The sequence below is a fragment of the Leptidea sinapis genome, chromosome 9 (genome assembly GCF_905404315.1).
Source record: "Leptidea sinapis chromosome 9, ilLepSina1.1, whole genome shotgun sequence".
Taxonomy (NCBI): domain Eukaryota; kingdom Metazoa; phylum Arthropoda; class Insecta; order Lepidoptera; family Pieridae; genus Leptidea; species Leptidea sinapis.
This window is the reverse complement of record NC_066273.1, coordinates 11,838,291-11,853,081: the sequence shown is the minus strand read 5'-3', so window position 1 is coordinate 11,853,081 and position 14,791 is coordinate 11,838,291. Positions and strand designations below refer to the sequence as shown.

The following is a 14,791-nucleotide window of genomic DNA, read 5'->3' as shown; positions in this document are numbered from 1 at the left end:
ATATTATCTCTTCGCTATAAAAATAATGGAGCCAGAATTTATTAAGCACTTACAAACAGTACCTAAGACAATTTAAGTAAAAGTCGATTAAATTATTTTGTTTAAAAATCATGATTCTATTTTTAACCGACTTCAATCCGATGATCCGATTTACGTAATTCTTCTTTTCTTCGATGCGAAATAGATGCCATTTGGTCCCATAAAAATTTTACATAGTTTGGCCCAGGCCTAGTAGTTTTCACTTTATGAACATATATATGAAAATTATAGTCTACCTGGATGACATAGATGGCACTGACTGAAAACCTATCAGCACATACAAAAGTTAAAGGTTTGGATAAGAGGTGTATTTAATAAAATTTTTACTTTTTTGATACTTTTCAGTTTTTGAAGTCGGTTTTTTTAAACGTAGTTTAATTTTTATTAGAACAACAATATTGGTTATGTTTTATTTATTGCTTGTGGAAATCAGAGACATAAATTTAAGGTTGATTTCTAGATAATAATAATAATTTACATATGAAATTAATTATTAAATAAATAATATTCCACAAAAAGTAGTCATTCTAATTACAATCAAATAAATGCAATAGGTAAACAAAGTTTAGTGTGTACATAAAAGTTTTGTTCATGTGCATATGTAAAGGTAAGGTAAGGTATTTAGTAAGGCACCGACGTGCCGACTACCACTTGTTTAAAGTATTTGTATCTTACCGAATCCACGGATCGTGCATGGTCTCCCTTATAGCAATTAAAAGTATACATTTTATATAATTTAGCTTTATTAGCTTAAGATAAGATAATATAATACTCCTATAGCTACTAAATTAATTAAAGTTATGCCAGGTAAAGTTACAACTACTATTATAATTATATTAAATAATTTTAACTATAACTGCAGTGCTCCAATAAAAATGTACTATCTTTAGAAATCAGTCTACGCTACGATATTTCTCATCGTTCTATAGTTGACATAATTTCAAATCAATTAATTGTCAAAGTCAATGTCACTATTGTCAATAGTCAATACGTATTTGGATTTGAAGCTACGCCGTTTAACTTTAATGCAATTTGCAAATTATTAATTTCCGTGTTGAAACTTGAAATATAAAAACTCTTATTGTACCAAAGCTAAGTTAACTAAAATATTAATATAGTGCCAAACTTTATGTGTAGATACAGTAATTAACCGAAGAAAGAGATGAAGACTAAAACAGACAAAAATAAGAATGACGACGGTGAAACCGAGGTATGTTTTCAATATTTTAAATGTATAATATTACCTATTTATACTTTAAGTATAAATATAACAGTCTGTTATAGAAATAGGTAATCATGTTTAAAATTCGCCGTAACGTGAATGTCTAAATAAAATTATCATAAATGAGAATTGGAAATGTTTTAAGCATGTGTAATTAAAGAAGTAGGTACCTACTCCAATTTTTTATGTTATCTTAACGCGTCTTGCTTCGGTTGCATATTTAAATTCAATATGAGGAATTAAAAAACCTTAAATATGTTATTTTCGTAGCTTCACATACAAATGTTGTTATTATAATGTTTATTTTTAAATTACTTGGGTGGTTTTGTGATATTTTCATAATAAGCATTCATATCAAGCATAATACTTATAATGTTAAACTATATGTTTACTCAGACAAAATAACAATAATAATTCTACAATTGTATTTAATTTGCTTGCTTTTCCTGTAACTCTTTTCACTCAGTCAGTTGTTACAGAACAAGGTAACATAACTTTAAGCCCCATTTCTATATTTTCTATATCTGGAGGTTTAGTGTAATCTATATTATTTTTGATTAAAGTTTTGAAGTAAACTAAGAATTTTTCAGAGATTTTTATAAGAGTTTTTCTTGCACCATTGATTTTTTTTCACATGTCCATTTGTTGCTAAAGAAGTGGATGGTTTTTAACTTGTAAAATGATTTTTGTAATTCTACTTATAATTAATCATATTTATATGTGTATTGCCTCTCAATAAAGGCAGTGTGTACATAGGGATAAGCAATTTTTGTTAAAGAAATAATCAAAAACATTGAATTTTTTAGAAAATATATGATGACCAAAAAATGCCTAAAACTAAGTTTTTCAACTTTAATTGGCAGAAAAACATGTTTTTGGCTACAATTTATACATATACATCATACATATAAGATGCCTAAAAAAACCCTTACCTATATCAGGAAAAACTATAACAACATTTGAGAAAATAAAACCCACACATGAAATAATGAAAACAAATGATTATACCTTACCATACCATGCAAAAGAAAGGATTCAAAATTTTAAAATCTTATCATCACAATCTCAATCACTTTTTTTTCCTACACACCGATTTGTAATTATCTTAATATAATAATTTATTTCATATGAATGCCAAACATATGTGCATAGCATCTTTTTTGTTGTTGTTTTTACTACTTTTAAACTTTTAAATAAATGAAAGGTCTTTACTGTATATCGCTATGTTACATTCATAATAATATCTTTTTGATTGCCCCGAGAGTTTTCATTCAAATTCCAAAATTGGTACTATACAAAATACTTTTAATACTTACAATATTATGTATCTACATTTGTAATTTGAAAGGAATTCAAAGTTTTTATTATTTACTTTTTACTACTGTGAACAAGGATTATTGTGTTTCATTTTAGATGGATGCCTTAACTAGTGAAATTACTGGGCTAATGATACTTAATATTGTATGTCTCAAAGAGACTAACTAGCGCAATTGTGATCACACTCAGAATTTTGTTCCTGAATAGAATCCTGAGTAGGCACTGCATTGTTATTTGGGTACCACTTATCATCAAATTAATGTCAAGCTTGTACATCACTTTTTCTTATAAACAAATACTTTATTCAAAAGTGACACCTGACAAACAACCCTTCAGAAAAATACAGAAGCAGGTTGTCACCCCAATATTCTTAGTTAGTATGGATTAATAAATTAACGGGCTACTAAAACTTAACATCCTATGTCTTGGGGGTGACTGGCGCAATCACAGAGACTATTATCATCATCATCATCAGCTGGAAGATGTCTGCTGCTGCACAAAGGCTCCCCCACAGATGCGCTGCCCTCATCCAATGTATTCCAGCAATCTTGACCAGATTATAGGCCCATCTTGTGGGGGGCCTATGATACACTGCATCTTCCGGTACATGGTTGCCTTTCAAGGCCTTTACTGCCCCACCAGCAATCAGTCTGCTGAACTTTTCCCCCGCCCACTGCCACTTCATTTTCTCAACTATCAGATACTTTATTATTATTAGGATCACATCATCAGGTCAAGTTCCATTGTAGATTTTTTAAAATTGGAACTAACACAATGACTCATCACTTTTGTTATAAAAAAAAATAATTAAGACATGGTTCACTTTTACATGAACATACACATTTAGCGCACATTATTAACTTTTTTGCCACCAGTACTTTGTTTAAAGTGTGCACATTTGTCTTCTTTGTAACAAGTTAAACCAGTTGTCATTAGCCATCATTACTTACATAATATTGTATATCCTAATCACCTTCCTTTAAGTTTGTGTGTTACGTTTAAAATGTAGAAGCATTTACTAATGTTAAATTTATATATATGTATACTGTGTATATCTGTTTTTAGATTATTATTTTTACAGTATACAAATTGTCAAATGTAATTTCACAATCCCAATGAGACTGTTAATCACCTCTTTTGATCGTTTGATGATATTGTTTTTCGGTAGGAGTTATATTGGGTCAATGGAAGTCTTAATGACATTGTATTGACAGTGGATTGGAAGAATTCTAAGGACAATTTGACATGTTCTTCTGCCATTTCTTTGATTATGTATATTTCTCTGCTTTTCGCTTTTGATATTTTTAGTTGCTCGAATTTTAGTAGGCACTTGTCCCCACTGTCACTGAGCCAGTTTATGATTTCATACTTTCTGTAGACCTGTCTAGGCATTATATTAAGTTGACGATAATTATATATTATGAGTGTAATCAATAAATATTAACAGTGGATTGTCTAGTAATGTAAGCATTTCACTGAAACTTTTTACTTGTCTGCATCCATCTCCTCGGGATAGATCCCTGTTTTTTAGGATTTGAAAGACAATTGATTTTATGCCCAATATTCCTGTGTGTCAAATGATAAGGAGATCTATTTTCCCCATTGGCACTGGGAAAGTAGGTCCAAGTTTTTGATTTGCATTGACCCAAGTTTGCTGCAACAACTATGGATTAGATCAACTATTTACGTTACATTTTAGTCTGAACTTTTTGCGAGTTCCCATAGTGTTAGAAATTCAAACAGAAAGTAATAATTTTACACAGAACCTAGTCATCAATTAGAGTGTAAGCAATTAGTTACCAAGTGTTTGTGGATTTATTTGGTATAAAATTATTTTTTTTATAGAAAAGGAGGACTAATCAGCCTTATGACCTGTTGTTAAGTGATCATCGCCACCCACATTCTCTTGCAACACTTTAAGGTCTTTAAGGATGGTGCACGCGTTTTTTTTTTGAAGGTACACTGACATGTACAAGAAACACCGCACAAGGAAGCTCATTCAACAGCTTGGTTGTAAATAGAAGAAAGTTATGTTAAGTGAAAAATGAAATGAAAGTTAAACAATGTATTTGCAAATAGATATTTTCTGCAACAATACTGAGCCTATGTATTATATAAAAAAGAATGTATGTGTATATGTATGTTAACCTAAAACTCGAGAACTGTTAGCCCAATTGAAAAACTTTGCATACATAAAGGGTGACATGACCACTCCAAAGAACATAAGTATGTTAGAGCCGGATAGGTGGCGCTGGTGGCATTAATTTTTGTCTTTTGAACCATGCATAGGTGGAATAGATATAAAAATTTATATATACACACATGGTTGCATTGAAACACAAACATATATATTTCTACTAATAACTTCCCTTTCTTGGCGTGCGTCCGTGCAGAATGGGATGTCAACCCAACTTAATGGCTGACAGGCTTACCCTGCATGTTTCAGTATGACAACTCTCTCTGTTTTCCATACTTAAACATTTTATTGACATAAAACCTTTAGTTGCGAATGCAACGGGCAACTACTAGTATAGTATATAATATGGTACTACTATCATTCATTTTTTATTTCCAGAACAGCCTAGAACAGCCTAGATCAGTCATCATAATTGCTATTAAATTATTGTCTGTTATTGCCAATAATTATTTAAAGTTCACTTTTGTTTAGTGCATTACTACATTATTACTACACAGCCATTTTATCTCTGGACCTCCCTGGAACATAAAGCCTCCCGTTTCCCTTTTACCCTCTCATGCTTGTCCTGTTGTGTTAGTACGGTTTGCAGTTTCATTACCGTTAGGTACATGTCGTGATATTTTCATGCTATAACTGCATTGTTTTTGATGTTTTCATTGTTACATTTTGACTACTTCTATAGTTTCTGCTGGTCTGTGTCGCTATAATGGTACTGCCAGAAAAATAATTTTCATAATAATTATTAGCAACATAACACAACAGATTAACATCAATCTATAATACTGAAAATATAAATCGTTGCTTATTTATTAATAATAATAATATCCTAGTGATGCTTGTTTTGCACACCGTACCAAAGAATAGTATAATTATTTTCTCCTTCAAAATCCTGGTTAGATTCTATTATCTATTTATTATTACCTTAATTGCGTTGCCAGAAAACAAAATTTTAATTAAATAATAAAATTATCTTAAATAAACCGCCAAAAGACTAAATTAATTTGAAACTCCCATTGTACTCACTCACAGAATCTTTGCTTTGTAGATATTATCTCATTGTGCACTTATAATTTCGTTCACCTTGCAGAAAACTCCGTAAGCCCCTCTCGTATATTATACTAAAACCCTGTGTAAATCATACAGTGTGCTAAGGCCGTTATCATATTTGCGAGTGTTCTGTAGTGAAGTTATTTGTTCCTAAACAATATGTTATGTTTTTAAAGTGATAACCCTCACTTCTAGGATTAATACATAAATAAAATTTGAAAAACAAAATTTTATGAACGATGCGGGACTCGAACCTAACTGAGCTAACCTGAGTTACTCGAACGGTTGGTTGGTTAGCACCGGTACGGAACGCGTGGTTCGGAGGTCGTGGGTTCGAGTCCCGCATCGTTCATAAAATTTTGTTTTTCAAATTTTATTATTTGTTCCTGTTAATAATATAACCAAATATACATATCAGTTATAGTTCTTACTTTTTAGTCAGTATTACCTTCGTTTTTTTAAAAGTATTGGGTGGGGTGAGGAACCGATAGGACGTTCTCTGAGAATATATTTTGCAAATTTTGTCGTGTTTGGTTTTTTTTCTATGACTATAAGGAACGAGACGTTCAGTGTGGTAATTGATACGCACTGCCCATTAAAAAGCAGTGCCGCTCAGGATTCTTGAAAAACTCAAAAATTCTGAGCGGCATTACAATTGTGCTCGTCACCTTGAGAAATAAGATGTTAAACCTCATTTGTCCAGTAATTTCTTTAGCTACGGCGCTCTTCAGACCGAAACACAGTAATGCTTCACGGCAAAATAGGCGCCGTTTTCTGAGAATATACTTTTCCGACTCGTCAAGCATAAACCGGCGTTTATACTGTATCGTGTTCGGGGTTTTTGAAGTAAAAACTTCTTTAGCCGCACTCTTCTTGAGATAGGTATAAAATGTAAACTCGCGTCAGGCCACGTGGCCTGATCGAAAATTCGTAATACAGTATATTCGTAATAGTTATGAAGTGTTAATTTTTTATGTAATATAAATTGTATTTTTGTCTACGATAGCGTCATGAATGAATATTGTATTTAACCACATAAATGCTAGTACTTTTATACTGATAAATAAAGCAATTCGTGTGAAATTATTCCCTAACCATTACAAACTATTCAAAAATGCACAACGTTAATGTTCAAGTTTTCAGTTCTGGCGGCACTCCTGGAGTGCAACCCGTTATTTTTTTTGTATGATTATTATCATGGGATGATTATCATGATTATTATCATGGGAGGGATGAGACGAGCAGGACGTTCAGCTGATGGTAATTGATACGCGCTGCCCATTACAATACAGTGACGCTCAGGATTCTTGAATAACCCAAAAATTCTGAGCAGCACTACTATTGCACTCCTCACCTTGAGACGACCAAGCTAGCTAAGACGCTACGCTCTTGAGACTGAAACACTATAATCCTTACATATTACTGTTCCACGGCAGAAAAAGGCGCCGTTGTGGTATCCATTATCTATCATACTGTGCAAAGGAGCCTCTCACTGGTAAATGCTCTTAAACCGCCTCTAAGGACACCCATGGGTTTGGGACTATTTTTTTATGCCCCGGGGAAGCATAGGGCATTGTATTTTGTACCAAATAGCTTATAATTAAACTACTAGGATTTCATTATGTTAAAACAGTACCAATACTAAAATATTTTGTATAATTAAGTTTATATATTTTTTGTACTTAATAGAAATTTTATTTCAATAATAGTATTATTATCATTAATACTATTTATCGTAATAAATCATTAGTTCGTTTTTTTTTTCACCACATGCGAACTCCCAGGTGAAAAAGTCCCAGCTTGTAAAAGTCTTCTTCAGCTTTCACTTTTAGAGTGACCGGGTCGTGTGATGTAATACTGTGCGAAATCTCAACATGGCCGCCGAATGTAAACAGTTTCATTCACACTCGCCACATAAGTGTATGTGACGTTCACCTTCGCGGGCAGGCGTGGCAGGACACGCCACAAATTAGGGGTGATACCCCCACCATCTGCTGTTGCGTTCTTCCACAGTGCGGTTTTCAAGGAACCTTACCATGCTGTGGAATGCGCTTCCTTATGAGGTGCGGTGTCTCCAACGGCCATCGTCCTTCGAGCTATGTGCCCTGCCCACTGCCACTTCAGTTTCGCAATCATCCGGGCTATGTCAGTGACTTGATCTCCTACGTATCTCCTCGTTCGTAGAGTAGATAGGTCCAGCTGTTTCAGAGATAAGACTGAACGAACAGGCAATCTAAGATTAACCTAATTATTTATATATATCCAGTACTTTTTGCAAGAAGCTCGAACAGCGGATGTAGATATACTCTCTCCGATGACCAAACCGTTCTTGATTATTTTGACCTAAATTATTAACCAATAATATTGGACAATAATAATACAAGTACTATGTAGGTATGTGAAGTATGTCATGGCGTAATTTAGCGATTTTCCACACGCCAAGGTACATAGAAATCAATTCAGCATACTTCTGCATGAACTGAGACGATTGCACGTTATTTTCATCACCATTCAGTAAAATGCTTGGGAATTGATTAACTTATTAAAGGGAATACAAAAAATTTTTAACAAAAAAAACTACGTTTAAAAAACGGACTTCAAAAAACTGAAAAGTAACTAAAATTTTATTTAATACACCTTTATTTATATTATTTTGTTTAGGGCTTGGCACTGACTTAAAACCTATCAATAGGTAACACATATAGATAATAGTATTTTATTAATATTAAAGGTAAGGTTTGCATAAAAGGTGTATTAAATAATTTTTAGGTACTTGATACTTTTCAGTTTTTGAAGTCGGTTTTTTTAAACGTGGTTTTTATTTTTAATTTTTACGTTTTAGTGTCAGTTAATAATCAACCTGAATGAAAACTCCAAAAAAAAGTCGTACACAGAAAACAATTACGTCATCCAGGTAGACATAAATGTTCATAAAATGAAAACTACTGGGCCAAACTATGTTAAATTTTTATGGGACAAAATGGTATCTATTTCGCATCAAACAAAATAAGAATTGCGTAAATCTCAGAGTTATCGGTGTACATACATAAAAAAAAATACCGATCGAATTGATAACCTCCTCGTTTTTGAAGTCGGTTAAAAAATAAATATGCGAAATGCTTGTTTTAAGAGTGATCTTGAATCTACTAAATATGTGTTATACAGTTTTGTTTTTTTCTGTGTGAATAAATATTAGCCATTTACACAAACAAAATTCATGAACGATGCGGGACTCGAAACCGCGACTTTTCGCGTTCTTCCAACTGAGCCAACTGTTCGAGTGACAAATCGTTGATAAATCTTGTATGTGTTGTTCAACTCTCGGGTTGTGGCTTCATCTACAAGATCTACTTTACAGTTGATAACCTCAACCCCAATATTTGCATATTAGGAAATTGACTTTTTTATTTGTGTAATTAATCCCAGAAGTGAGGGTTATCACTTTGTCTCATAACAAATTGATTAGCCATTTAATTTCACCTCATTTTTTAGCTAAGGCACTTCATTCTGATCGATACTCTATCGATAAAAGTGCTTCATTGTTCAAATCAAATGGATGTCCGATAATTTATACCTTAATTACTTAGTTATTCGTCAGATAAGAGATTCGGCCAGGTTTATTAGTACTTTAGAGGTCATGCCAGCTACGGCTTACACTCGCGATTTGTTGGGGACTATGTTTCAGTGTGCTTGCGTTGCTGGAAATTGAGGTTAACAGTTCGACGCTATTTTTTTCGACTTTATCACAGCTGTCACAGCCTATCTAGACGTATAAATTATCTAAGATGTGTATGAATGAAAGCTTTATTAACAGTTTACCACTTTAACTTCTTACATTGAAAATAGGTGATTTTTCCGCCATGGGGACGCCTATATCTATCACAGGTCATACCAGGTCTTTTTCTCATCATGCTGTCTGCTGACAGATCGACTAGTTTTAAATAATTTATGACTTATGACTATACTATAACTAATCTATACAGTTTCATTAAAATACCGATTTTACTAAAATTTTACGAGAAAATATTTTAACTCAATTGATTAAAAATCGTCCCAAATTGAAAAACTAAAATATTATGGGGCGCTTCTGTGAATTACTTTTGACCAGTTTTTTTTGCTTTTCAATATATTTTCAATATTATAAATTATTAAGTCCTTGTTCCACAACTAACATAACTACCTATAATGACTTGCATAGGCTGTTTTGGAACCTTTGACATCTCATCTTAGAATATATTTAGAAAGAAAGAAAAATAATTATTTATAAACACATACACACAAATAACAAAAAAGAAACAATTTAAAATATATATATATAAAAAACGTGTGGTGTTTAAAAAAGGAGCCACTCAGCATGTGATGCAACGCTGATCTTCTGTGGCCCCCGCGTGACGAATGACTTCAAGGGGGACACCTCGCCTGAACGAAATTGACTTTACTAATTAACATGAAAAACAGTTACTACTAAACTTAAAAACTAGAACAAAACATACAGACCATAAAAGTAATTACAAATTAGAACAAAATCATATTCATTACAAATAATAAAATAAAGCAAAATTAAAAACTCCTAGTCTATTTGAATGCAACTAAGGCTGGAATACTGACTTTACGTACCTATATACAATTTTTGTCTAAGAGTTTTCACATTATAGCATTTCAAGCCTTGTCTTTTTTTATGAAAATAAAAAACTAGACGAGCAGGACGTTCAGCTGATTGTAATTGATACACCCTACCTATTCCAATGCAATGCCGCTCAGGATTTTTGAAAAATCTAAAAAGTCTGAGCAGCACTAGAATTGCGCTCGTCACCACGAGACATAAGATGTTAAGTCTCATTTGCCCAGTAATTTCACTAGCTACGGCGCCCTTCAGACCAAAACACAGTAATGTCTATACATTACTGCTTTACGGCAGAAAAAGGCGCCGTTGTAGTACCCATAATCTAGCCGGCTTTCTGTGCAAACTTTTCTGTAGCTGATGTGCACAAAGTTTGTTGCTATATCACCGGGGTGGTAAGACAGTAGACGTTTGTATATCTCTGATGCTAGAACTCACCTATAATCGGGACAAACGCCTTATCGCTACAATATGGCCACAGCAAAAGTTAAAACTATTTGACGTCAAACCTCTGTAGTAGGTACTCACTTCTTGTCTAGGTACTTACCAGTTTTTGTCCCTTTGCTAACTGATGTAGCTTCATGACATGTTGCAATGTTGTTGTCACTCCCTATGGTTAATAAATATATTTCTATCCTATTCTATGCATTGTCAGTGTCACTTGCTAAATAATTATCTTGAACAAAGATATCACTTCACTATACTAGTGTAAGATTTATCTAGTAGCCTCATGTTGCCGGAAAAATCATATAGGTTGCGCATGCAACGTGAAAATTCACTCTCATATTTTTTCAAACATGCCATAAGAAGAAGAATATAATAGTAGGAAAATTTATATACATCTAAATATATATAAATTACGTGACATGTTGTTTGTCCGCGATTGATTCCTAAACTAATGAATGGATTTTAATGTTGATTACTTCATGGAGTGCTGTTTGGTCCAACTTGAGAGATAGGATAGTTCTTATTTCGATTTGGGACCCATAATTATTATTATTTTCAATATTTCTTTTGTATAGACATATTTTCTATTAGAGAGTTTAGTGACGCACGGTTAGACAGTTCTGCTGTGAAACAATTTCATAATAACAACAGGGAGCATTAATTACGAAATAATTCTTGATGCTTGAAATATTATTGGCAAATTCATATAAAGCAGTATTTTTTTATTATCTACAGAACAACGTCTGTTGGGTCAGCTAGTATTATATATATTTTTATTGTTTCATTGAAAAACAAACAATAAATAATATAAACTGAACTGTTATCATAAACATAATATCACATAATAATAGATTATACTTGTCCGAATTCAGATTGACATTTGACAGAGTTGTCAACTTGTCAGTCAGATATTTCTGCCATATAACCAAATTGACAAGCTAATACCTAAATTATGATTAGTTATTTTTTTTTAACATCTTTCAAGCGACGTCACCAAATGGCCCAACGGAAGACCATTTTCAAATCAGCAAATATGCTGAGCTGGGACCACTTTGTGACGTATAGAAAATAATATTCCTCAATTTTGTTTTATTTTACTATATCGTCACAAATAAACATTTTATCTATCTTTCTTCTTTCTTTCATTACTTTAGACATGACGTAATAAATATACAAAGATGATCACTAACCATCGAGTGAGGGCCGTCCGTATCAACACTTATCCGAGTAAAGTGAATGACTCCCACAGTGAAGCGAAGAAATGCTCACAAAAATATCACGAATATAATTAGACTAGATCCACGCTATCACGTGAACGATTTGTTTACGTGTAAGCCGTGTCAAATACCGATGTATTATTCAAAGAAGACAAAGACTAACAAAACCCAGTGCTCTGTGAACGGCTGGATCACTAGGCGTTGCGTAGAGATGTCGCTTCATTATGTGTCTTCTACCGCATTTATCACGGGGAGTGTTCCGATGAGCTGTTTAACCTGATTCCTGCCGCCGAATTCCACCTTCGCACGACACGCCACAAGTTAGGATATCATCCCCACCATCTGGATGTGTGGCGGTCCTCCACAGTGCGGTTTTCAAGGAGCTTTCTTCCACGTACTACAAAGCTGTGGAATGAACTTCCTACGACGACACGACACGACATGGGTACCTTCAAAAAAAGCGCGTAGTCCTTCCTTTAAGGCCGGCAACGCTCCTGTGATCTGATCCTCTGGTGTTGCAAGAGATTGTGGGCGGCGGTGATCACTTAACAACAGGTGACCCGTACGCTCGTGTGTCCTCCTATTCCATAAAAAATAAACAGATCTGGACATGCTCCGATATTGTTTTATGCCTAATTATAGATTAGCGATACACGGGATGATGACGTCAAGTAAAGTTTTTGTACGTCGTAAATATTTCGGATTACATTTTCTTGTGCTTGTGTTTTTTCTCTGTAGATGAAAACCAAATGCAGATATTGATGAAGTAATTTGCTACGGCTGGGAATGGAGCGACCGCCCACAGGCTATTTAATGGACGAATTTTATTTCATCGCCCGTTATTATGTTTAAGGAATATCATTTTCGAATCAATTTTGACGCTCATTAAGATTCTATTTGAATAAAAACATTTGAATTTGTAGCGATTAATGCGATGACGAAAAGGTATCGGAAATATCTATCATAAAATGCATGTTCTGACACAGACAATGCATTACTTATATAATTATAGTTTAATAGTTTTATGTGGACATGATGTCAGCGACGGTTTTTAAGCATCGTAAATATTTTACAACCGAAAGCTTTTGTTGTGTGGATATGTCATTGGTGATTCTCGGTTTTTTGTTGTGATTATTTATTTTTACCTGCGAGGTTGAATTAAAAATTAAGAACTAAAGTCATCAAAATTGCCCGAATTGCGAAACTGAAATGGCAGTGGGCAGAAGGCACATGGTTCGATGGCCGTTAGGGCAGAAAAGTCTACGAATGGCGAACATGTACCGTAAGACGCAGTGTTGTTAGGCCCCCCACAAGATCGACCGACGATCTGTTCAAGATCGCCGGAATACGTTGGATGAGGGCAGCGCAGGACCGATTATCGTGGAGATCTTTGGGGAAGGTTCCTTTCCTATGCCCGAGGTAAAATTAGATATGAGTGAGTCTCATGAGTATAGTCACTAAGTTTTAAAGTATTAAGCACATTAGTACCTTATAAGTAAACCTGCTGTCGATTAATGTTTTTTTTCTGTAATTATGTGTATTCCATAGAAAGAAAGAATATGTGTATTAAATATGTTATGAGTCCTTACGGGATGACTGTCGCAGCTATGTACCATATTACATTACCCGCCCTTGCGACGCTGATATTGTGAGAATATGCAAAATGTCGGCAATGGGATGCAATTAATATAATACATTTTTATTTAAAAAGAAAGAAGTTTAATAAAAATAAACTTCACAATTAAATGTAATATTTTGATTGGCATATAGTTGCAGAAACACAACTTTTATAGGTATATAATTGTCTGTGTTTGCTCAATATTGCTATCACAGATCGCGCTACTTTCGCCGACTTTATCCAAACTAGCGTTGCACAGCCAATACAAAAATAAAATGCTCAGCGCTTCAGAAGAAGCTTTCATTTAAAAAATTGTCTAATATTATATTATCATCGTCAGGTAAAGCCACTATAATTCACGCGTACGGGCGTATCTTTAGATAACCGCTGAAATCGCAGCGCTAGATTCGATACACACGGTAACTGCTGCCAGCTCTGTTGTATTTACAGTGTGCCAGTGTTGTTGTGTCGGTCTACATGTTTACATGCATTCAATAAAGGCTCTTGCGTTGTTCAAATAATACCTGTGTCATGACTAATATAGCGTAGACACGATTGAACCGTTGTTTTCTATTGATTTTTTTTTATTTGTGAAGTGAATAAGGGTGTTTGATGGGTGAGTGCCGATTGTCGTTCGAGGAGGCTACTGTTTGTATGAGAGCGGTTGTCGTGCTGAAAATGTTAGCGTCCGCAGCTACGGCCCACCTGACGAGGCATTCTTTGTCGACGGCGTTCCAGATACGACGCTCGATAGACCGGCCGCTTGTTATGGTCAGTCTTTGAAAGAGTCTTAGAGTAATATACTTACGGAGGCGCAGTTGGGTGCTCGTTTGTACAGGATGCCGGCTAGATTATGGGTACCACAACGGTACTGCCGTGAAGCAGAAATGTGTAAGCTTTATTGTGTTGAAATTACTGGGCAAATGAGACTTAACATCTTATGTCTCAAGGTGACGAGCGCAATTGTAGTGCCACTCAGAATTTTTGGGTTTTCTCAAGAATCCTGAGCGGCACTGCAATGTAATGGGCAGGGCATATCAATTACCATCATCTGAACGTCCTGCTC

The 14,791-nt window shown here is 34.2% G+C and overlaps 1 protein-coding gene across 3 annotated transcripts in view; it reads left to right on the top strand.

Annotated features, from left to right (window-relative positions):
• The first annotated feature begins 1,039 nt into the window (after window positions 1-1,039).
• LOC126966144 (serine/threonine-protein phosphatase 2A 56 kDa regulatory subunit gamma isoform-like) overlaps window positions 1,040-14,791 on the top strand; it is a 71,954-nt gene continuing 58,202 nt past the window's right edge. Inside the window, exon 1 of one of the 3 annotated variants that reach the window (XM_050810087.1) lies at window positions 1,040-1,249. In XM_050810087.1, coding sequence (XP_050666044.1) covers window positions 1,202-1,249 — 48 coding nt within the window. In that variant the 5' untranslated portion in view covers window positions 1,040-1,201. The other 2 variants (XM_050810088.1, XM_050810086.1) reach the window with 2 other exon arrangements.